Here is a 22,750-nt window from a genome sequence, read left to right on the forward strand (position 1 = left end):
AGAACAGTTTTATCCCTCCGTAGACCCCATCTTATCTATTTATTAACCTTCTGCTGGCGAATTTATGGGAGAATCGGTCATTTTAGATGGACTGTATAACATTATTACAGAAAGGGTCAATAGTGCTTTTCAGACTCCTGTCTGCCTGCAGATTATAATGTATTTATCAGTCTTCTTTAAAGGGGACATATTATGCAAAATCAACTTTTTAACCATTTCAATACTTATATTTGGGACTCTGGAGGCCCGACCAGTCGCCAAAGTGTGGAAAAAGAATACTCAGTCATGTTTTCGTGGTCCCCCTTAGTGTAAGTATAGGCGATAAAACACTCGATGTTGAATTCCCTGCGCTTATGACGGCAGCATGCACATTTCACCGCGAATGTTACCGCCCCACCAGTAAGTTTACTTCGAGAGCTCAACCTTAGCTCCACCTGGTCCCTGCGAGAGTGCAGGCGAGGGAGGAAGAGCGGTATTATGTCAACGCGGAGGGACAAGTGTGCTGTTGGTGGCTGCACAGTGGAGCACAGTGTTTTACACAAACTTCCAGCCTCAGAGGATTTTATATATGAAGCTAATGTGCCGGATAAAGTCAGCAAACGTGTGTTCGTGTGTTCGCACAACTTCACATCAGACTTGCCTGTGTCTCATTTGCATATAACGGGACCATGCACAAAAAACAAGCGTTCAGAAAGGGGCGGGTTTAGCAGGGCTATTGAACTGCTATGGTGCTTCATCCTTATGGTATTTTGACCAAATCATGTCACTGACATGTTCATTAGGACACCAGGGAACTATTTTAATGGGGGAAATAGGGTATAATATGTCCCCTTTAACTCTTGGGTAGAGTTCAACATACTGTTGTCCAGCAGAGGGAGCTAAAGGGCTTCAAAAATAAAATATCCAAGCCCCTATGCAAAGAAAAAGTACAAAGCCTGTTTTATATTTTCAAAAGAAATATTTACTACATAGAGGAAGTACTTCAATAAAGTACAATATTAACATTTATTTTACAAAACGCTGACATTTCCAGTAATATTGTACCAGGGTGTGGAGCATACATGGTGTGTCGTCGCCGCACACACATTGCTTTCCTTCTTTCACAGAATATTTCTCGTCTATTTTTCAAAAATTAAAATCATCAATCATACACACGCGTAGAAAAAAAACGCAACTGAGCAAAACGTATATATATATATATAAAAAAAAATCTTTAGCAGAAATGAAAGGAAGCATTCACATTTGGTTAATAAAGATTTGTGTCTTTTTAAACCACCCATTTTTCAAGCAAACATTACTAAGAAACTATGTTATAAACATTTCCTGAAACATTTTTCAAAACTACTGTACAATTAATTTTGGTTGAGTGCAAATTACACAGTGATATTTGATTGTTTTATAACTTGTCACTTCATAGCACAAACTAAACTGTCCCAGGTTTGAATAAAAGACCAATTAAAATGTAAATGGACAGATTCCAATCTGTTGCTGACCTTTGCGCCCTCACTTTTCTGTGGAGGGTAATCATGATTCAACACTTGAAATTGAAATGGTTGAAGTATAAAAATGTGAAGTGACCTAATGGTTCCAACTGTAGTAGAAAAAAAACAATGTCCTCACAATGTTCTTTTTGACAAAACGGGAACATTGATAACAAACTGCGATAGCTCATAACGTCCAAAAACTTAATATCACTCTTAAAACCAAACACGCATAATCTCCAACAATGTCAATCATTATTCAGTTACAACAGTTAAAGTACCGACAGCAACAAAAATAGAGGCCAAACGCCTCCATATTCACATACTACTCCTCAAAACACAACGTTAAATACTAAAACTAAAACGCCTTGCTCAATGTACAGAGAAACGAATGCTCCGCTTTGTGTGTGAATGAACGAAAAAGGTTGTGTTCACGCCGTGACAAACAGTGCAGGTGAGTTCAGTAGGGTTTTCTTTAGAGTCACTCCTTCCTCGCCTCCGCGTCCTCCTTCAGCTTCTGCTCCTGCATGCGACTTCGAGTGGAGCCTGGATATAAAACAAAGATGTAGAGACTCGCCTCTTGACACATTTTAAATGTGAGGACACAGAGGCTGAGGACATGGGGAAAAGACTACAACTGTGTTGTAACTGTAGAGTAAAGAATTATGTTCAAGTAAATTGATAGCAGAGTGTTTACATTAATATTCTGTAAAAACAACACTGGAGAACAGTGATGTTGACTGTTGATGTAAATTGAGGATATTAAAGTGAGAAAAGGGAAGTGAATACTTACTCATCTCTGCAAGCTTCTGTATCAGAGTAGAATCTCTACCGGATTTACTGTAAATTCAAAACAGCAACGTGAGCTACAAAAAAACAACACACACAATACAATATCAAGCAAATATAAGAGCGTTTGTGACCAACCTTCCGTCCGCTTCGTCCTGTCCGTCCACGTCGAATCGTAACCTCTTCAGAGGCTTTGGAGCAGAGCTGAGATCCAGAGTCCGCTTAAAGGAGCGCTCACTGCTATTCACCATCTGGTTGATCTCCCGGAATCGACTAGACCGCTGCACAGAGCCAAGCGATAGAAGCGAGGGAGGGGAGAGAGATTATACTCAAACCTGCTGTTAAATGGAGATGTTCCTTTATTATGCTACAGCGCAAACAAAAGAGAACACATACCCCAAAGGATTCACCTATCGACACCAGCATTCTGTAAAAAGTGGAAAAACAAAAAGAAATAAGACAAAAAACGTATAAAACGATAAATCAAACTGCTGTGAAGGAAAAGACCTGACCTGGAGCGAGGAGTCATGATACCCGGGGACATGCGGGGGTTCTTCAGAGGTGAGATGTACACGTTGTTGCTGCCAGGCACACGCAGCGGAGAATTTGGGAATTTGTAGGGGCTGCGTGGGATTTGTGGAATTGGAGAGAGGGTTGGTGGCTAAAAAAAACAAAAACAGAAACAATAAGAAAGTGTATTATTGGGTATTTTATTTAAAAAAAAGGAAACAGTCTCACCCTGGGAGATGCATACTGCAGGATGTTGGTTTTCAGCTTCTGCATGAAGACTTGGTTGTAGAAGACGATGATGGAGTCGTAGTGGGCCTCAGTGATCAACACGTGCTTAAAGGTCTGCATGAAGAGACAAATCAGTGCATGAGCTACCTTTGGTACGGCCCCTTTAATGTGCAATGTCACTATATAATAAATAAGTACCTCCTGGTTGGTGTTGGGCATATTCTTGTATTCAGTGACGATGGTCTTGAAGCGAAGGTCGACACTCTTCACTTTGCATATGGCGTACATGGCGGACATCATCAACTGCAGGAGGCAACGAAAAGGAGTTTTATATGACAACAATACGGAGGCGAGAGGACACGGGAGAAAGTGATCATGCGTGCGGCATCTCGGCGGGTTAACCTGGTCAAGGTGACGGTCTCTCATCAGCTCGTATTCATGCTGCAGTGTGTGCTGGAAAAGTGTCCATATAATGGGCTCCAGTTCAGGGTGAGAGGACAGCAGGTAGGTGCAGAGTTTCTCCATCCTTGTGTAGGCCAGGCGGTACACTACAGAGACGGGAATGATGGGACACAGTTGGACACAAAGAGCAAGAAAGAGGATGACGGTGCCTGAGATAAACTGGAACATACACTTCTTATAGAAGAGGCTGAGAGAGTTGGACTTTGGCTGTCGAGGAGTCTGATTCGCCGGCTGGTTTGGAGCCTGAGTGGACGCTTGAGAGTTGGCTGCGTCTGGAGACTCAGGAGGCAAGACGCGATGACCCGGACGCACAGGAGAGAGATATCTGCAGGACAGAGAAACTCAAGTTACACAAACATCCTTTGCATTAAACATCAGGCAAAAAGGTGCGGTACACCTGAAGTATATGAACTTAGAAGAACACATTAACACAGCTAATGTTTAATCCTTAAATGTAAAAGTAAACACGAGACAAGAAGGTCTCTTGGACACATGACAAGTCAGACCATACGCTTTACAATAGGCACCCTGTATAGGACAGGAAACTTGAGGGTCCGTCCTGGATACGGTGTGTTAGGAAGTATAGAAGTCTTTTGTTTGACTAAATGGTGGTATTGTCCAATTTAAAGATCATGGGACAGTATGGTACATGCGGACCCGACTTGTTTTTCAAGTTGCAGCATGGAGAAAGGCGGGGGGTCGGAACATGTGATGCCTGCAATGAAAATGCTAGATAATCTATATATGGTTAGTTTAGCTTTTTCCTGGGGCAGAATTGTTCAATCATCAACTCATCAACCTATCGTTCATAAGAAGAAGGAAGCCTGACAAAAACGACACACCCTGCACCCCTACGGTCAATGTATAGTGTCCAATTAATCCAGACCTTGTGTATAAATGTGCTGCGTACAAATGGTTTTGTTTGGCATGTTCTCCAGACAAGGATTCTGAAACTCTGGAATGTTCGGCACTCTCTGACCTGTTTCCCTCCCACCTTGTGCCGTCATGCAGCCATGTGCATAACACCCTCATCACATCACAGAAGCACAACAAAGCGTATGTAATGTAGTCCAGTACTTGACTTTTAAAGTCAGTTAAAAAACGTTAAACTACAGATTGTAAATTAAAAAGCACACAAAAAACCTACTCAGTTACAGACGACTGGGTAGAACAGCCATCATAACACATCAGCATTAGCTGTTACAGACATCAGGGATGATTAGTGGCTCACAAGTATTTCATGTTGGAACATGACACTCGTTTAACCCTTCGCCGACAGGATTTGGCATGCGTACTTCTCATGACCATAACTCCAAGACTGTTTGTGATATCTAGAAAATTCAAAAATCTACTAGAAAGCAGAGAAACAGAGTTTGGCAACAGCGCGTCACACGTTTGTGACGTCAGCTTCTCAGTACTGTCATCCTTCAGTGGCCTGAATATCATGATGGTCACAAGGACTCACAGGTCAGCTGCCGTGTGGTTGTGCTGTAGTGGTTGACTGAAACTGGCCGGGGTCTCCACCTGCTCCGCAGCGCCGCCTTCATGCTCCTGTTTCAACAGCTCGAACAGCGGGGAGTCCTGTGGAAAAACACAGCACGACGAGGATTACATTCAGATCCATAGTGCTGTTGTTGACTGTAAACAAGGGCATTGCAACAGGGGAGCGTGGGGGAAACTACTGGGACACAACCCTGAGGTGGTGAAAGGATTGATCACAATCTTTTACCAACATCTTTCTTGTGGTTTTCTTAATGTATGAACCATAAAGAAAACTTTAGCTTCAGGGAATCAAAAAAAGTCTAACTCAGTGTCAAAGTCGACATACACAGAGACTCTTTACTTCTTTCAAAGCATGAATCTAGTGCATTAAAAGTATTTACTGTAGAGCTGAAAGCATTAATCGATTAATAATCGATTACCAAATTAAACGACAACTATTTTGATAATTGCTTTTATCATGATTAAAACAAGATTTCCGATTGTTTAAGCTTCTTAAATGTGAATATTTACTTCATTTATTTGCTCTGGATAACAAAGAAATCCTTAAAAGTTAATCATTCCCAGGTTTGACGAACACCGATCAACATTTTTTAAGGTTTTCTGATATTTTATGGACCAAACGATTAATCGATTAATTAATCAATTATGAAAATAATCGTTACTTGCAGCTCTAATTGACCTTCCACACTTTAGCAGTTTGTTCAAGACATGTTAATGTTGTGACGCTGTTTCACTGTTTTGTTTTAGGACATCACTTTTGTGTCGATCATACACTTGTCCATCTTTCTTTTTTTACAAACTCTTACTGGTGCTATGTCTTAGTGCCGTCATTGATGATTACTGTTTATGGCTGTTGACTTTTCCAGCAAAGATGTTGTTTCCCCGCTTCCTGCCCCGAGGACAACCGATGAAAATAAGCTTACAGCTAATTGTGGAGCAGCTACAGCGTCGCGCAGTGTCCCAGTCAGCTAAACTTGAATGAATGAATGAATGAATGAATGAATGAATGAATATGACTTTGGCTCTTCTAAATTGCATTTCAAAATCAATATGATCTGAAAAGACACAATTATTCAAAAATTATTTAATTATTTAAATAATTTTTATCCATCCATTAGAAATGATGAAAAATGCCCATTAGTGTTTCCCAAAGATCACGATCACTTCTTATTTGTCACTTATCTTTGATTCTGAAAATGTCTCAGGAAAAAAGTTGGACAAAAGACAACCAGGGATTTTAATCTGCTAACCTACTTTACATTTATAACATAAACATGACTGATGAACCGATTATGAACCTTATCCTTATTGGATGATGACTCACTGAGGGGTCTCATGAAACCACATGACGATTTTACTAACAAATAAACAGAGACATGCAGGTAAAAGTGCACGCACATATCAGTATATCACACAGAGAAACGAAACAAAAATCCTAGGTGAGATCATACAGGGAAGTGGGTGTGGCCACGACTCAGCAGTTTACACAGCAGCAGCAGGTCGAGACCTGTTCTGACATTCTTGATTTCATACGTGCCACACCCAGCTGACGCCACCGACGCGTTTCAAAACAGCACGTCCAAATGTACCTGTTTTTATATATAATATACATACAAATAATAAAATGTAGTATTTTTGTAAAGCTGATCCAAGCATACAACGACAACCGGAAATCCAGAAAACCAACATTTGACACACTCTCACTATTCAAACTGCAGGAATATGAAAGAACAAAGCAGTGGGAGGACTTTGCTCCCGTGGAGGCTCCTCCCTCTGTCTCAACAGTCCAGTGTGAGTGTGAGTGAGCCTGTCACTTGTGCTGTGTGCGCTATGAGCTGTATGGTTTACAGTCAGGCCGACGCGGAGTAACAACCCCCATGCCCTCCAAACGTTTCTGCAGGAAGAGAGCATAGCGAGAGAAGGACACAACCCTGACCCCGGAGTTAAGGAAAGACACGAGATTCTTCACTCAAAGAGGGAAAAAAACATTTCAACAGCGGAAGACAACTGAAAATGAGAAATACTGGAATTGCAGGACGACTGACACATCAAAGAAAACTGACGTAACCAACTGTGGATACAAATACAGGTATTTTTATGGAATTGCCATATATTTTTCAGAACTTAAAATAAACCCAAAGAGACTGGACCACAGAATTTGAAGTGCTGGGTGCACAAAGTTGGATTAACAAGTTGAATTTCAAATTTTTTTGAAAGGAGACAATTGAGGACAGTTACACTCTGTAGTCCCGAGCCTTCTCTAAAGATGTATAACAGCACTCCACAAACCTCTAACGTCACTAATACAATAAGTGCTACCAACAATCATATGAGCTGTGATAAGAACGATGACTTTAAATACCCCATGTACAGCTCAGTTTTCAGCCTGGTGTTTGCAGTTGGATTTCTCTTCAACCTGATGGCTGTGTACATTTTTGGCTGTACATTTAAGCAACGAAATGAAACCACGACGTACATGATAAACCTCGTGGTTTCGGACTCCCTCTTCGTTCTCAGTCTGCCTTTTCGGATCGTTTACTTCATCAAACGCGAATGGCTGTTTGGAAGCGTGCTCTGCAAGATCTCCGTGGCCCTCTTCTACACCAACATGTACGGCAGCATCCTCTTCCTCACCTGCATTAGCGTTGACCGTTTCCTGGCCATTGTGCACCCGTTCAGATCCCAGGTCATTCGCACTAAGAGGAATGCCAAACTGGCCTGCTGTGTGGTGTGGGTGCTGATTCTTTCCGGAAGCATACCCACGGGGTTCCTTTTGGACACCACGTCTCCCAAAAATGTCAACTCCTCTGCAAATTACTGCTTCGAGAACTACTCCAAGAAACAGTGGAAGTCGGAGCTGTCGAAGGTGGTGGTGTTCATCGAGACTGTGGGCTTCATCCTCCCGTTGCTGGTCAATGTGTTCTGCTCGGTCATGGTGCTACGGACACTGAAGAGACCGCAGACCATCAGCCGTGGGGGGAGCATCAACAAGAGAAAAATCTTGCGGATGATCTTTGTGCATTTATTTATCTTCTGCTTCTGTTTCATCCCCTACAACGTCAATCTGATCTTCTACGCCCTGGTGCGGTCCAATGTCCTGAAAGGATGCCACGTGGAAAACGTGGTCAGAACTATCTACCCCATTGCTCTGTGCATAGCCGTGACCAACTGCTGCTTTGATCCAGTCATATACTACTTCACATCGGAAACCATTCAGAGCTCCATCAAACGCAAGTCCACAGTATGGCACAACGGCGCGAGGCTCTTTGACAGACTGCAGATGGACAGTCCACAGAGTAGTCCAATAACAACTCCAAAAAACCTCACCATGACTACTCTGAGATCAAGAATACTTGGCAGTGAGTCGACAGTCTAATGAACACTTTGAACTACCGAATTAAGATTACTGCTGGTAACACTGTGATGGACGTTGGTGGAAAACGAGTGGTCTTCAATATCACGACAACCCAGTAACGGCTGCTCATGAGGAGTCACTGTCAGCATCTACTGGAAACCAAAGAGAGACTTCTGACACTAATCACTATTTAAGCAATTCCTCTTATAAAGGAGACATTTCACAATGCATTGATAAACGATGAGTTATGACTTTGTAGTGTATATTAGGGACTGACAAGTGTGTAAGTCTTGTCACATGTAAGTCTTGTTATTTGCATGGTGCAGCTTTTCCACATTAGACTTTGTTTTTGTGGTTTTGTTCCTCGGAGAAGATTTTCTTTTTTTGGTAAATTCTTCTTAGCCAATGAAAAAACAGTATTACAACTTTTTATATGTACTGTGGATTTTTTTTTTTTTTTTACATATTTGTGGCCTCAATAGGGCTTTTAAGCACTTTAAATAACAGCTTGTTTTGTAACGGCGTAAGTTTTATATGGCAGAAAATAAACATGATCATCTTCAGATTCACTACTTATTTGGAATTACGTGGTGTGGTGCAATATCTGACAGAAGGAAGTTTCAATAATCTGTGCTGCGTTATCTGTCAGTGATGATAAAGGTACTAACGACGCACCTACGCTTACTGAGATTGGCCAATACTGTGCACGCACAATGACTCAATAACTTTCAAATACGTTTTACAGGTGTGGTCAATAATTGACAGCCGTGTTGAACAAGGCAACAGTGCACAATCAAAGCCACTAATCTAAAAAGGAGAACTCACGAAAACAAATAGATCTACCATGATGCTGTTTTGCATTTACAACATACATTTTGTAGTGCAAATTAAATTAAAGCGTGTTGCAAAACAGGGAATTTCCAGCCAGTACATTATGCAAGTTTAAGACCAATCTAATGGAAAACAAATCAGTGAAAAACACAAATAAAGTACAACAACAACAACAGCTGAGACGTGGAAGGAACACAGTGTGGCTTGAATGCAGCTTGTATTTTCTTGTAAAAGCCAGAAGCTGCAAGACGGAGCACTACTGCATTCCACTCCAGAGTCTTGGCCCGAGGGTCTGCACTGACGAGGGAAGTCTCATCATCGACGCGCACTAGCGGGAAAGATTGTGAAACATAAGAAGACGAGCAACGACATGCCTTCTGAGGGAGAAGCACGTTTACAAAAAGGACAGCACAGATGGAGTTGCTGCAAATGTCAGTCAGACCCGGAGAACATTACAGAACCTCAGCTCAAAACTATGCAGAGATAAATAAAGCAGTTTAAAACGTATGGTGTTATTTTGTCACACCCAGCACAAATATTTGTTTTGGACTAGAATGAAAAAAGTCGTTTTGATTACTGGTACTTATGTTCCAGTAGTTGCATATTATCTGCATGCATGTTTTTAACTCAAAACCGGTTATTTTGCAGACGTACTTAACATCTTCGTGTTACTTATCTATCTAATTCATCAAATTGGCCTTGCTAAGTTGTCATATTTGCTAGAGTAGGCATACAGTATATTCTCAATTTAAGTTTAGTTTACTCATCTGACTGTGGTGTGTGCAAATGTCCTGTGAATACTACACGCAACGACAAATGTCTGAATCGCACGATTTGAATTTCTTAGACAAACATGACATCAGACTGTCGTGCCTTTCTCAGTCTCAGATACATGGCTGTGTGTTTACAGCGCCTTCGCTCAGTGAATAACCGCTCGATATTCTTCTGTCAAATCCAGTTAATGATCAACTCCAATCAGTCAGTAGCTTTATAACAAGTGGCCATAAACATGATGCCAACTGTGAACACAAGGGACATATCCGTGCAGGACTGTAAGGCTGTTCATTAAAAATGATTTTTTTTAACCACTAAAAATGTGGATAACTGCAGCTAGAAGATTTGAGAGGAAACTAAAAAAACAAAACAATTAAAGACATTACAAACTCATTCTTTTGCAGAAGAACCTGACAATGGACGAGTAGATAGTAACAACACAAGAAGAGTCAGTGCACACTGAAATTTGTGTTGTGAATAAAGCACACGGAGATAAACAAGTGGTGTTTTTGTTTGTTTGTTTTAAAATGTGAGCAAAGTGGCACTTTTATTTTGGTAAGATAATCGTGTTAACGTTTGAATTGAAAAGTTTCTATTCAAGGAAAAATGGAGGGTGCCGCTTTACCCAATTTATTTTCGCTTTTATGTCATTTATTATCAAAAGCAATGGTACCAATGCAGGAGAAGAGTATTTCTTCTCCAAAACCCATGACTAAGACACTGCAATAAAACACACACCATGGGCTTAATGAACTGCTGTACTCCTAGAGTGTGAGTGTGTGTGTGTGTGTAAGAGAGGGAGGGGTAGAGCAGAAGACGGGGAGAGAGGGTGTGACCTTCATGTGTCCAGTCCACAGCATCCTAACAATTTATCCTGCCGCTGAAGCACCTGCTCACTGGGAAAATCATGACCGTACCGTCACTGCACTGATGAGATCTGCGACTGGTGAGTGATCAAGTTTTATCTGTTCAAAGTTCTCCTCCTGAAAAATGTACATTATTGGATTAAGATTTGTCATTTCTATTAAAAATGAATCCACTCACCAACTGCATCAGCTTGTTAAGGTTTGGTGGCGATTTCCAAATAGGTCCAAAGCTTCATTTAAGACTATGTTTTGTATGTGACTGTATTATTATTATTATTTGTCTGGATTTCAAAACCAAATAAAAGATGAAATGTGATCAACTCAAGCTAATTTTACCAGCTGCTGGATAGTAATATAGCAATAAAATTACCGTTGTGACACATCTTGAAGCACATGAAAATTATAAATAAATGAATTACAGTATCAGGGGTTTTATGTTAAGTGAAGAAACATTTAGTTTTTAAACAACAAATGTAATGGTTCTATTAAAATACTACTGACAATAAAGATAATAAAGATAAGAAAAAATTTCGAAAAAGCCAATTTTTTTTATTAGAGGACGTATATAAATTATAAATAATCGTGATATATATATATAATTAGTAGAAATAATTATTATAAGAAAAGAGCAGGACCTCTCCTTTCCTCAGTCACTGCTCCTGACTCAATTCAACAACTGAGGTTAAGTCATGATTTGAAGATGTGAAATCAAACATCAAAGTCCTAGGGACTTGATCACAACAAAATGTAATGTATTAGAAAAGAGAGCTGACAATAAGACCCACTCTAATACTGAATGAAAGATTATTAAGTTGATTTCTGCCATAAAAACAGCCTCAAAACGACTGGAAAATGTTAAAATGAGCACCTCTGGCAAATATTTATGAGCTTAGTTAAATGTGTTATTACTACCGGGCAGTAGTACGTCACTTTGTGAAGGGTTTCGTTTAGTGTATTTTACCACTCTGCATGTAATAGAACCAATGTTTGCTTGTTCTATTGGAGCAGGAAATAGCAACTAAAATTTTATTGACACAAGTCAACTGTCATCTTATATGACATTAATTCAGCTCCGTTGGCTGTCGCGGCTCATTCACCTCGGCAAATTTACAGTCCATAAAACAGGGACACATTTTGAGTCAATAAATGTTTTTTTCCGCTCCTTCAGAAACCGCTGGAGAAGTCCCTGCAACCTTTTCTGTCTGTTCTTCAGATGTGAGAGCGACACGGTGATTTTCCAGTGTTGAGGCAGCAAATCATTGAGGGGCATGGAGCTGTGGAATATGACTGATGAACCAGCCAAGCCATTCTCAGCATTGACCAACTGCACGGTGGACACAAGCTACCGATTCACCTTCTATCAAGTGTCCTACAGCGTCATCTTCCTGCTGGGCTTGGCCACCAACGGCCTGGCGTTGCATAGACTGTGTTCATCTCCGTGCACCATCAACAGCACAGCCATTTACATGGTCAGCCTGTCAGCTGCTGACTTGTTTTTTGTGATCTCACTGCCTCTGAGGATCTACTTCTACTACCAAAAGGCTCAAACCGTGTCCCCCAACACAGGAGTGATGTCCAGGTGGACACCTGGTGCGACGTACTGCCACTTAACCTTTACCCTCAAATACATCAGCCTCTACGGGGGCATCTTCTTCCTGGTGTGCATCGCTGTGGACCGTTACTTTGCTGTGGTGCACCCTCTGGGGTCAACGCTGCGCAGGCTGCGTGTCGCACAGCTGGTGAGTGGGGGCCTGTGGTGCCTCGTGCTCACACTCAGTGTGAGTTTGCCTCTGCTGCGATCAGCTGCCGCTCACCAGCACCAACCCTGCCAGTTGGACCCATCCTCCCAACACCACCGGACCATCATACTGGCCGCCCTGGGCTTAGTACTGGGCTTGTTTCTGCTTCCCACTGTGCTCCTTCTCTACAGTTACTGCAGAGTGCTGAGCGTCCTTCGCCAGTCAAGACACCGCTCGCGCAGCCAGCAACGCAGCCGCAAGCACACACTCACAGTCATTTACTGGGTGCTGGGCGTCTTCTTGCTGTGCTTCGTTCCCTATCACATCAACCTGCTGGGATACACGCTCACACACGTGGGGCTGCTCTCCCACTGTGGCTTAGCCAAGGTGACCAAGGCTGTGCATCCTGTGGTTCTGTCACTAGCCAGCTCCAACTGCTGTCTCAACCCACTTATCTACTATTTCTCCAGCAGCCTGGTGCTCAGGAAGGCACCTGGTGGTGGTGGCAGTGGCAGCCGTTGATGGGGGGCAGGAAGAAGTCTTAAAAAAACCTGTTCAGTTCAGCTTGTTTTGTCCTCATGGGGACAGCCACAACAACAAAGCATCTTATGCAAGTATTTCTGGTTCTACACCATACAGCGTACAACATACCATGCAAAGTAACCATACATCTGAGGACTGCTGTTCGCTGCACCTCAGGCAGCACAGACATGGAGCACAAGGAGCACAACCTCCTGAGAATAAGGCGTTGGTTTGGAAAAACTGATCTATGTCATACAATCACTGAAAAAGTATCATCTAAATTGCACCAACCTGCTTTATTTGTCTTGTTTATAAAGTCTTACTAGTACTTTGTCGATGCAGACGACTCTGCGTGTCGTAAATACAGCATATTATCTTTATTTTGCATGAACTGCTTTGTTCTTTCACACATTCACATCAGCACATAGCAGAGATATTCCGCTATGGCTGGTTATTTTGCTCAGGAAAAGGAAGGTTTATTGGCAGAAAATGTATTTACTATCCATATGTATGTCTGTATAGTATATAGTTGCTTTAAAATAAAAAGTGTTTGGTTTCTACAGCCTGAGAATAAACCTCGGCAGTCATGTGGCAACACACAGCCAGAACAAGCATTTCACATTTTCAAGTGGAAGCTCACTATGCTAATGTAAAGAGCGACAAAGGGAGGTGTCCTCGATTTGCTACAAGCTGCAGTCTCATTCTAACACACTTGACCTCAATTTACTCCAACATTATGGAACCATATCTTAATATATACTGTATGTTATATGTTACATAATATCCAAATAAGAGCTTTGTTAAAATGGGCCAATAAGTGCAATAAAAGGTGAAAATTAAGTGTGGCGTAGTAGTGATGTGAGCTCAAACTGACCGTCCTCCACGCAATCCTCTCCATGATGAGGTTTTCACAGGTCTCCAGATGTTTGACAGTGTCTTTGCTCAGCGTGGGGTCGGCCTTGATGAAGCTCTCGATGACTTTGTAGAAGTCAAAGGCGGCAAGGTTGAACACATGCAGGATCCAGGGGAAACACACATCCGTCTCAACCGAGTCTCCAGCGGCGTGGTTGTATCCTCCAGTCTTAAAACTGCTCTCTGATCAAGAGGAACAGAAAACACAACTTGTGAGACATCTTTAATTTTTGTTGAAACGCAGCCTTTTAACCCGGGGTAAACACTGTCGATCGATGTGAATTTGTAAGCAAATGGCAACACACCTCCGTATGTTGCCATGACGACCTCCAAAGCACAGGCCAAGAGTGATGTGTGGAATGTGGAGTCGTTGAGGAGTTTACTAGAATGACAAGAGAACAAAAACGTCAAGGATTACTTTATAACTAAAAAAGTGAATATAGCTCAACTTTGCTTCAACAAGCTTCGTAATTATCTAGTGATTTATTTTAAAAACATACCTGAAATTTTGCACAGACAGACGCTTTTCTTCCTACAAAGTAAAAAAAAGTTTTATTATCACCGAGAGGAAACAACAATCAATGCAAATTACACTGTGTAGTGTTTTGTGAGTTAAGACACCTTCCAGTTTGGGGGGCGGGACTAGATAAGCTTTTGCTTCTCCGGCTTTCTCTTTCGTGTATGTGTATTGTGTGAACTACACTAAGATGATGTGTGATGATGAATGATCTAACTGACATGACCGAAATAAACATATAAATAAATAAATAACATATGTATAATAATTAAACTATAGTTTTCGAAAAATCTTTTCTGTGGGCAAACCTGACATTTGCTAAATATCAAGTCACTTTAAAACTGGTGAAAAACAGCATAAAAAATACAAAATGATTGAATAAAACTGAAAAATGAAGAATAGAGTCAAACAAGTCACTGTACCGATTTCAGCATCGCCTCCATGATTTTATAATACAGTCTCACTCCCAGGGCAAATCGCTGAAAGACAAAAGAACAATGCAAGTTGAAGACTATTGTGTGTGTTCACCTCAATGCTCATTTTCTCCTTCTGAGCGTCTATTCCTACCTGCTTTCCAAGTATTAAACAGCGTGGGCCGACTGCTTGGCCAAATCTTTGACTGAACAACTGTTCCAGTGTCTCCAAGCGCGCCAGCATGTTCTGTGTCGGGTCCACGGTGCAATTCTGACCACAGGGGAGAAGAAAATGGGAAATATGTCAAATAAGGGTAAGAATTTGTGCAGTTTCACGGGACGTTTTACTTCAACGGAAGCTGTTCTTGGGACGCACTTTGAAATATGTATTCAGGGTGGTGGACGGCTGATCCCCAGAGGAGATGAGATCACCCCTCAACTGCTGAATGGAGGTCATCGCAGCTCTGGTAAGACAAAATGCAACAAAAAGAGTCAATCCAAATCGACAAATTTTATGTGATATTTGTCGCAGTCGGTTTCAAAGTAAAACTCTGCATTTGTGTTCATTTTCAAATGGGAGATTCTGACTGTGTCAAAAATTCCACTTCTCTAAATGATTTGACGTAAGCTTCAGTCCCTCCCCCCTCAGTAAATAATAACTGACACAAGAACAGGTGAGCGACGACTGAATACCTGATTGGAGTCTGTGGAGGGATGAGTACGGCGTCGTCATCTGGTGGATGCTTCTTTGGCGTTCTCTCCACCTGTGATCTGAGTGCAAGAGGGGATATTACAACATCTTTCATGAAAATCTATTAAACGACCCACAAGACAAAGATCAAAACATTGAATAGTGAAGAACAGAAATTACACTTCGACTTTAGGCAAAAGAACAGTCTCATCTCCATCAAAAAACAGCCGTCCATCGATGTCTCTGCTCTTGAGGTAGTGTTCTTCATATTGTTGGTCAATGTCACTTGCCTACGGTGAAAATTCAAGATTAGATTAAAATCATTGTTTAATTTAGAGGTGTAGAGTGTAACATTTGGTGATCTTTTTTTTATTGGGTTGATATTATTATTATTCTGCCTTTGTGAGACATAATATAGCATTACTTGAATGCTGCCTTCTTCAATTGATAAAGACCTTACTGAGGGAGTGTTTGTGTGTATAAACCAACAGCACAGTGGTGGGTGGGCACAAGAAACAGTTCATCCTGTCAAACTGCTGAATGACCAAGTTTTTTGGCAGAATAATCTCACTTTATAAGCACAACAATGTTGTTGCCTCTGTCTGCCTTGATTTGAAACAAATGACTTCCTGTGTGCAGCGGGAAAATGTCTGGGTGACACAAGATCTAAACACAGCCGAACTGAGAAAGACAGAGAGTGAAAACTGGTTTTAAGTCAAACACATTTTGTTTCCTGAAGCATATCCTATATATCAACATTAATCCAAATCCAAAAAAAGTACAAAAGTATAAAAATCTAATGGGTCTACAAGTAAAAAGAATATATTGCAGTTGCAAATTAGAGCTGAAACACAAGTCAAATTAGAGGCCCTACGTGGGTGAGATCAATAAGGTGGATCTTTTATGTTATTTACATAGGTAGACACTTATATACACACAATATAGAGTGCACTGCCTGTTCATTACTGGTGGTCATGAACAGGTAACATTAAAATAAATATGCCCAGCATCTTCTGAGGAGCCTGTCGCTGTCTGCAAACAGTAGCGTCCCGTCTCTGCAATATACCACCCTGACGCACTACAAAGGATCCCCTGCTTGAGCACACATTTCCCTGACACCATGTATGTGAAAACAAACATGTACGAGGAGCAAAGAGAACGGCCAACAGCTGCCAGACACTCCAGTGTTCAACAGAGGCAACAGTGAGCAGGAAGAGATAACGAATGGAAACGGTGAGGGTCGAGTGAACAGAGTGACATCAAACAGTCGAGCAGGTGTTGCGACAATCGCACGACGTACCGGGGGCAAATCTGGAGATCTTGAAAGATCCAATGAATCCAGGAAGGCCGAGAAACTGGTCTGGTACACGTTCTTCACCTGCAAACACATGTCATATACAGGACGAATGAGACCAAAAGTGCACAGATAGGAACAGAAATGTGAACTACAAGAGGAGGAGAGCGCAAACCTCTTCTGCATTGCATTCATTCTCTTTGCACAAGGTTTCAAGAAGCTGCCCCTCCACCTCCGGCTCAGGAGGTCGGGATTTGGCTTTGCTCTGGTTGCGACGAGATGTTCGAGTTGGCTGACTCTGAACTTTACCGATTGCCGATTCTGAGAAAAGCATTTGAGAAAAGCATTTCAGAGCCATAAACAATAAATATTTTCTACAACACAGAATATGTGCAGATAAGATTCTGTTTTGGTCACTGGTCACTGGTGATTTGTAAGAGGGCAACGCTTACTGTAAAGAGGCTGCAGAAGGTCTGGAGGGCAGCGCTTGATGAATAACTCCAGTGTACACAGAAGGAGTTGGAATGATATGACCAGGTCATCCTCCATCTGCAACACCCTTCCTGCAGACAGCAGAGATGTAGAAGCACAATCACAACACGATTACCTCAGACCAGTGTGGAACACTTTTACAGCTGATCAGAGGAGGAAGGAAGGATGAAAATGAAGAAGATGGAGCAACATGAAAAACTATTCCGTACAGTGTGTTAACAGCTTGATCCTCCTTGTTTTTGTTGCTGTAATGTGTTAAAGGCTTAACGTACCTTTGGCCAAAAGAAACATCGTCCAGCAGCTCCTCATGATCTCCCTCTCCCTTGAAAATAACAAACTGAACCATTAACCTAGCACTTACATCACACTCAATAATTGAACTCATTAAAATAAAAACACAGAAAAAAGGAATGCGATAAATCCTTTCCCCATTATGTGGCAGATAAGTTTCCAACTTACTTGTCATCTGCAACCAAAGCAAAGATCCTCTTGCATGTCCTGAAACGAAAATATTACGTCGAGTTACAGATTTCCCCATTAACAGTTCGACATGACTCAAATGCCTGGACTGTTCTGACATGTTCACTCACTTCTCAAACCTCTGGTAGAGAGCCAGCGTCACGTCATACTTCTTCTCAAGTCGTGTCATCACTGAATCCACCTTGGTGTTTATTGTGTCCAAGTTCACGTCCAGCTTCCTGACCAGAGCCATGAACTGCTTTAAACTACAAAAGTAAGCATGCATTCGAGTGAGAGGTGACTTTGCTGGCATAAAAAACATTAAACAGGGAAAACTGAAAGAAGAAAAAATGCAACAGCAACACATGATGAAGATTTAATTTACACTCATTTTTTGCACAGGGAGTGCCTGAGATGTCGGTATCAACAAGAATAGTCCTCATAGTATTTTGTTCTGGCACAATCCTCTGCCTGTTTCATGTCTAGATGACCATCAACAACTGCAACTAGCAATTATTTTCACAATATATTTAATCGGTCAATTATATTCTTGATTAATCCATTAGTTGTTTGGTCCATAATATGTCAGAAACTGTTGAAAAATGTTGATTGGTGTTAACCAAATGTCAAAATAATGATGTTGTCAAATGTGTTTGTTTTGTCCACAAACCAAACTATTCGCATTCGCAAGTTTTAATTTAATTGAATAAATAAAAAATAAATGAATAAACAGTTGGAGATTAAAAAACAGTTGATCGTTGCAGCCCTAATAAAAAAAGAGATCAGTTCCTTCTTTAGGATGATAAACTATACCCCCAAAAACCTTTGTCAAAGGCCAGGCCTTAACTTTTGAAATGATGCTCCTCACAACATGACCTCCTCAGTGTTCAGCTCAAATATACGTGCTACTTGTACAGGAGGTCCATTTAAAACATGGACAACGCAGTGCAAGCATTTGCACAATGAATGTTTTGCTAATAATACACAGCGGGTACTTACTTTAGAGAGACTGCTTTCAGAACCTGACTTAGAGTGAAACAGGGAACATCCAGGTCTGTCACTGTCACGAACAGACAAGCACCCCACAGCCTTTTCTGACTGTCCTGAAATATCAAGAAAAACACAAACAAAACATGAAGTCTTGATGGAGACCGTGGTGATATAATTAAGATTGAAAACCTGAATACAAAAGATCTGTTATAACAAAGTAACAAACGTTTATCCACCTTTGTTATAAGAACAGTTTAATTCTTCTTAAACAGGGTTTAAGCCATAATTACACCAAGGCTGGTCAAATCAAAACATGACAAGAGCACAAACACAAAAACAGAGCCACCTTTAAAAGTGGACTGATTAAACGTTGACACAGATCTCAAAATTAAATCTATTTTCAAAGATAACAGACGCGGGTCTGTTATCTTTGAAAATAGATTTAATTTGAGATGGTGTGAGATAAGAGACATCTTTCTGCTTCATGCATGATCATCTGATATTATTTCCTTAGCAGTGAGAGGGGAAATACCTGAAGGATGTTAGATTGAGAAGCATTTCCCTCTACTGTGTTTTTGTTGATTTCAAATAATAAACTCAGCTTCTATGTAAAAAAAAGAAAAGAAAAAAAGAGGTCTACAGATGTTATTAACAGTTATTTTACTTTGAGGACAAATTTCAAAAAACACTGAAAAGCAGGCAGGCAGGAAATTTGGTGGTTGCTCCATTTCGAGCCATGCTCAACAAGACAATTTTTACCCAGAGAAATGTCACTCACTGGGTATTTTCTTTTTTGGACAATTCGGTAAAGTCTACAGATGGTACATATACTTTAAAAAAGCAGCACTAAGTGTGAATACTTACAGAGACTCCATCCATGGACTCTTGAACCGTTTTCCACAGGGACCAGGCACGGTCACACACCACATCTGTGACCTGAAGGCTCTTGCAAAGGGTCACAAACTCTGCATCCTTGTCTCTGTGTCTTGGGAATGGAGACCACACAATTTATCAGTATAATGGAGAAAACTAAAAGTTCCACAGTCAGGATATCAAAAACAAGCCGCTTGAGGACTATTTCACAAAACCTGGATCACAAATTTAGCCAGGATTTTCCAGTTATTCTGACCCAAGTAAGCCTAGACCCTGTTTCGTAAAGCAGTAGCACAAAGGTTGCCATGGAGATTTATTCTGTGCAGCTAAACAGCCTTCAGGCCAGGCTAACAAAATCCTGCCGTATTATTTGTTCAGATTACACCTCCACTAGTTACTGTTGTTGATTGAATGTAAAATATGCAGCTTGTTTCTTCTCCTAAATGAAATCTACCTAATTTGTTGACACAGAAAGCATTGAATTACTCAAACACAGACCTCAAGGTTTGTGTGTGTGTAGATTATTAATATTTTTGGTCATATCATCCGGCCTTACTTGACCTATGAGAAAGGCAGGATTGACTGATCTGACTTAGTTAACCTGGCTTTCTCTGTAATAAGCAGATTTCTGTTTATATTGCAGATGATGGGAGTGTCGTGTAGGTGTCACAACAGCATCACAACACGTGTAATTAAAAACAAATAAAGCATGTGAGCAGGCATGAGCTCTAAAAAAATGTGTCAATGATCATCAGTGGAAACTGCGAATCATGACAAGTACTTAAGTGTTATTCTAGATATTCTAGACATTTGCAAAAATGTCAGAAGTCATTTGTCCCATCGCTGTGTTTTTATTAGAAAAGCTGTAGATGTCATTAGTAGGGGTGGGTCAAAATATCGATTTGGTGTTATATCGTTGTCCTTACTTATTCAATACACTAAATGTTGATATTTTAATTCATAAATTAATGCACTGTAATGCACAAGTAGTTATGAGGGACACTTGGGCAGAAGTTACTTGGCCAAAATAGAAGGAGTTTACACCGGGATAACTGTGGAGAAAGCTACGTTAAGAGATGTCCCATTCACGTTCAATACAAAGACAAAATGCACTTTATTCTCTATGTTGTGAATAATAGAGAAATCCAGCACTTTTGACTTTCCACAGACATTTTGTTCTCTTCAGTGAGACAGCTATTGTGATGTATCAATATATGATTGCAGTGCAAAATACTGATTATGACAGAATCGTTGTACCGTGATATTATTGGTATCATGTATTGCGTATCCTATTATATCATATTGTGAGGTACCCTGCAATTCCCCCCTGTGGAACTTCCCATGTTATGATTGTCTGGGCTTAGTTTTCAGACAAAAATACAAAGGGCAAAATGGGTCTAATTTTTGCAGGACGAAAAAACATGTTACCAACTACAACGATCTGTAAATCACCTGAACACGTGATGTATCCTATATGATTGTATTGCAGTATATTGATTATCACAGAATCGTATCGCGTATCCTATCTTCGTGATGTACCCTGAGGGCACATGACTCATTGCACATCATCATGATGACATCCACTGTATTTACATGTGTGGTCTGTCTGTGGTCTTGTGTGTGGTGAGCCTCCCGTTGCTAACACAACTATGTTCCCACTCACCGTAGTTTAGTGTGGAGCTGCTAGCATGATTAGTTACAGCTAACAATAGTGGAAAACTAGCAGGGACTAGCGTTAGCTAAACACTGCAACAACTGAATGAGCAGGTTTTCACAGTGAAGTCATATATTATACAGAGGTCAGAGAACAGCATAGAACAAACAAACAAACCAACGGTCTTACTTTTTAGCAGATAAGTCTGGACTCTCCTTCTTGTCCGGAGAGGCTCTCTCTGCACCGGGCTTCAAAGCCTTGTTCTGTGTCGCCGCAGAGTTGCGCTTTTTAGGTGGCATCGTGGTGTACGCTTGGCTAACGGCTGAATATAAAAGTTAAAACAATACGACAGTGTGGCGACGGCGATAACAATATTGTTTACTACGTTTAAAGCCCACTACACGAGATCCGAAGCAACAATACAACACAACCTACCCCCGACTTCCTGAAATTGCGCGCGCTCGATTTGTTTCACGGGTCTGCGCGGTGGGGTGGCGGTGTAACAGTGTGGCCTGTGTTGCAGCTGTTGGGTGTCCTCGGTTACAGTGCTGAAAAGTCCAGCTAATGTTTACATCTTCATTGAGCGTTTTTCAACACAGCAGTTTTATCGTCAGTATCATTAAATAGCCATCATTTGTGCTAACTAGTTAGGCTGCCGGCGATTACACATAGAACTACAATGTGGTGGGCTCACTGGAATCACGTGACAAACCGAAAACAAACGAACCCACACTCACGGGATAAAAACGCGGGAAAAGATATACGCAACATCCGCTTATTTACATATATCCCGCCATAGAAGCGAGGCAAAAAGTGTTGGTCTGCTGTTCGGACCAAAGAGTCCAGTGAATGTGTCGTAACAACGGAGTTATTACTGTGTACTGAGTCATATAATAAAACACATCATAATGATATATACCATCGAACATTCAACCGAAACGTGGGAGTTAGTTTTCAACCGACGAAATCAACCAACTAATCAAAACAAACATTTGAAATGCTCTCATCAAAGATTTGTGACACTTATTATTGGATAAGTATGTGATGTATTTTGGTCTCAAAACTATTCCGTTTTGCCGATTAATGTTATGAAGTGTCAGTATTGTTGTTGGCCTTTCATCTTCCCTACATAATTTGTTCAACGTTTACACACACACACTTATCTTTCAGGATTTTTATACATGAAATGATTCCATACTTTATTCCACCGGTTATACAGAAATTACATAATAACAGAATAAAAAAAAGTAAGAAGCAACATTTTACCTATCTATCAATCTATCTATGTAAAAGTACAAAAATAAACATAACTTTGCTGACCTTATTTCACACCTTTGCTCACGTTATTACACATGAACATCTTTAACCTTTTCACTTACCAGAGGTAAACTTGTT

At 40.9% G+C, this 22,750-nt stretch overlaps 3 protein-coding genes across 4 annotated transcripts; 2 read left to right on the top strand and 1 right to left on the bottom strand.

Moving 5' to 3' along the window:
* Positions 1-938: 938 nt before the first annotated feature.
* rb1 (retinoblastoma 1) lies at positions 939-22,037 on the bottom strand. 2 transcript variants are annotated; one of them, XM_058626792.1, is made up of 28 exons: positions 21,545-22,037; positions 19,693-19,813; positions 19,361-19,432; positions 18,838-18,941; positions 17,970-18,104; positions 17,839-17,877; positions 17,652-17,701; positions 17,340-17,450; positions 17,063-17,208; positions 16,894-16,971; positions 15,774-15,883; positions 15,596-15,673; positions 15,279-15,366; positions 15,057-15,173; positions 14,912-14,968; positions 14,473-14,504; positions 14,278-14,354; positions 13,935-14,155; positions 4,936-5,051; positions 3,641-3,795; positions 3,411-3,556; positions 3,207-3,311; positions 3,009-3,122; positions 2,783-2,931; positions 2,667-2,697; positions 2,409-2,551; positions 2,275-2,321; positions 939-2,027 (listed from the first exon to the last, which is right to left on the bottom strand). In XM_058626792.1, the coding sequence occupies exons 1-28, from the start codon at positions 21,652-21,654 to the stop codon at positions 1,963-1,965; spliced, it is 2,817 nt and encodes a 938-aa protein (XP_058482775.1). In that variant the 5' UTR covers positions 21,655-22,037; the 3' UTR covers positions 939-1,962. The 2 variants fall into 2 exon arrangements, with proteins under 2 accessions (XP_058482775.1, XP_058482776.1); XM_058626793.1 differs by lacking the exon at positions 19,361-19,432 and having other exon boundaries at positions 21,545-22,035.
* On the top strand, positions 7,049-8,748 carry LOC131458095 (lysophosphatidic acid receptor 6-like). Its single transcript, XM_058626826.1, has one exon. The coding sequence runs from the start codon at positions 7,240-7,242 to the stop codon at positions 8,347-8,349; it is 1,110 nt and encodes a 369-aa protein (XP_058482809.1). The 5' UTR covers positions 7,049-7,239; the 3' UTR covers positions 8,350-8,748.
* On the top strand, positions 11,624-13,280 carry LOC131458098 (lysophosphatidic acid receptor 6-like). Its single transcript, XM_058626830.1, has one exon. It carries the CDS (start codon positions 12,068-12,070, stop codon positions 13,058-13,060), a length of 993 nt encoding a protein of 330 aa, XP_058482813.1. The 5' UTR covers positions 11,624-12,067; the 3' UTR covers positions 13,061-13,280.
* Positions 22,038-22,750: the final 713 nt, after the last annotated feature.

This window comes from Solea solea, chromosome 4, assembly GCF_958295425.1.
Source record: "Solea solea chromosome 4, fSolSol10.1, whole genome shotgun sequence".
Classification (NCBI taxonomy): Eukaryota; Metazoa; Chordata; class Actinopteri; order Pleuronectiformes; family Soleidae; genus Solea; species Solea solea.

What these genes read in the sequence shown, in the direction of transcription:
- LOC131458095 (XM_058626826.1), top strand. Translation starts at nt 7,240, where the DNA reads ATGTATAACAGCACTCCACAAACCTCTAACGTCACTAATACAATAAGT.
- LOC131458098 (XM_058626830.1), top strand. Translation starts at nt 12,068, where the DNA reads ATGGAGCTGTGGAATATGACTGATGAACCAGCCAAGCCATTCTCAGCA.
- rb1 (XM_058626792.1), bottom strand. Translation starts at nt 21,654, where the DNA reads ATGCCACCTAAAAAGCGCAACTCTGCGGCGACACAGAACAAGGCTTTG. An exon ending in GATGTTTCTTTTGGCCAAAG is followed by an intron (nt 17,451 to 17,651) that starts GTACGTTAAGCC and finishes TGCTGTCTGCAG; the next exon opens with GAAGGGTGTTGCAGATGGAG. An exon ending in TGCCCAACACCAACCAGGAG is followed by an intron (nt 3,123 to 3,206) that starts GTACTTATTTAT and finishes CTCTTCATGCAG; the next exon opens with ACCTTTAAGCACGTGTTGAT.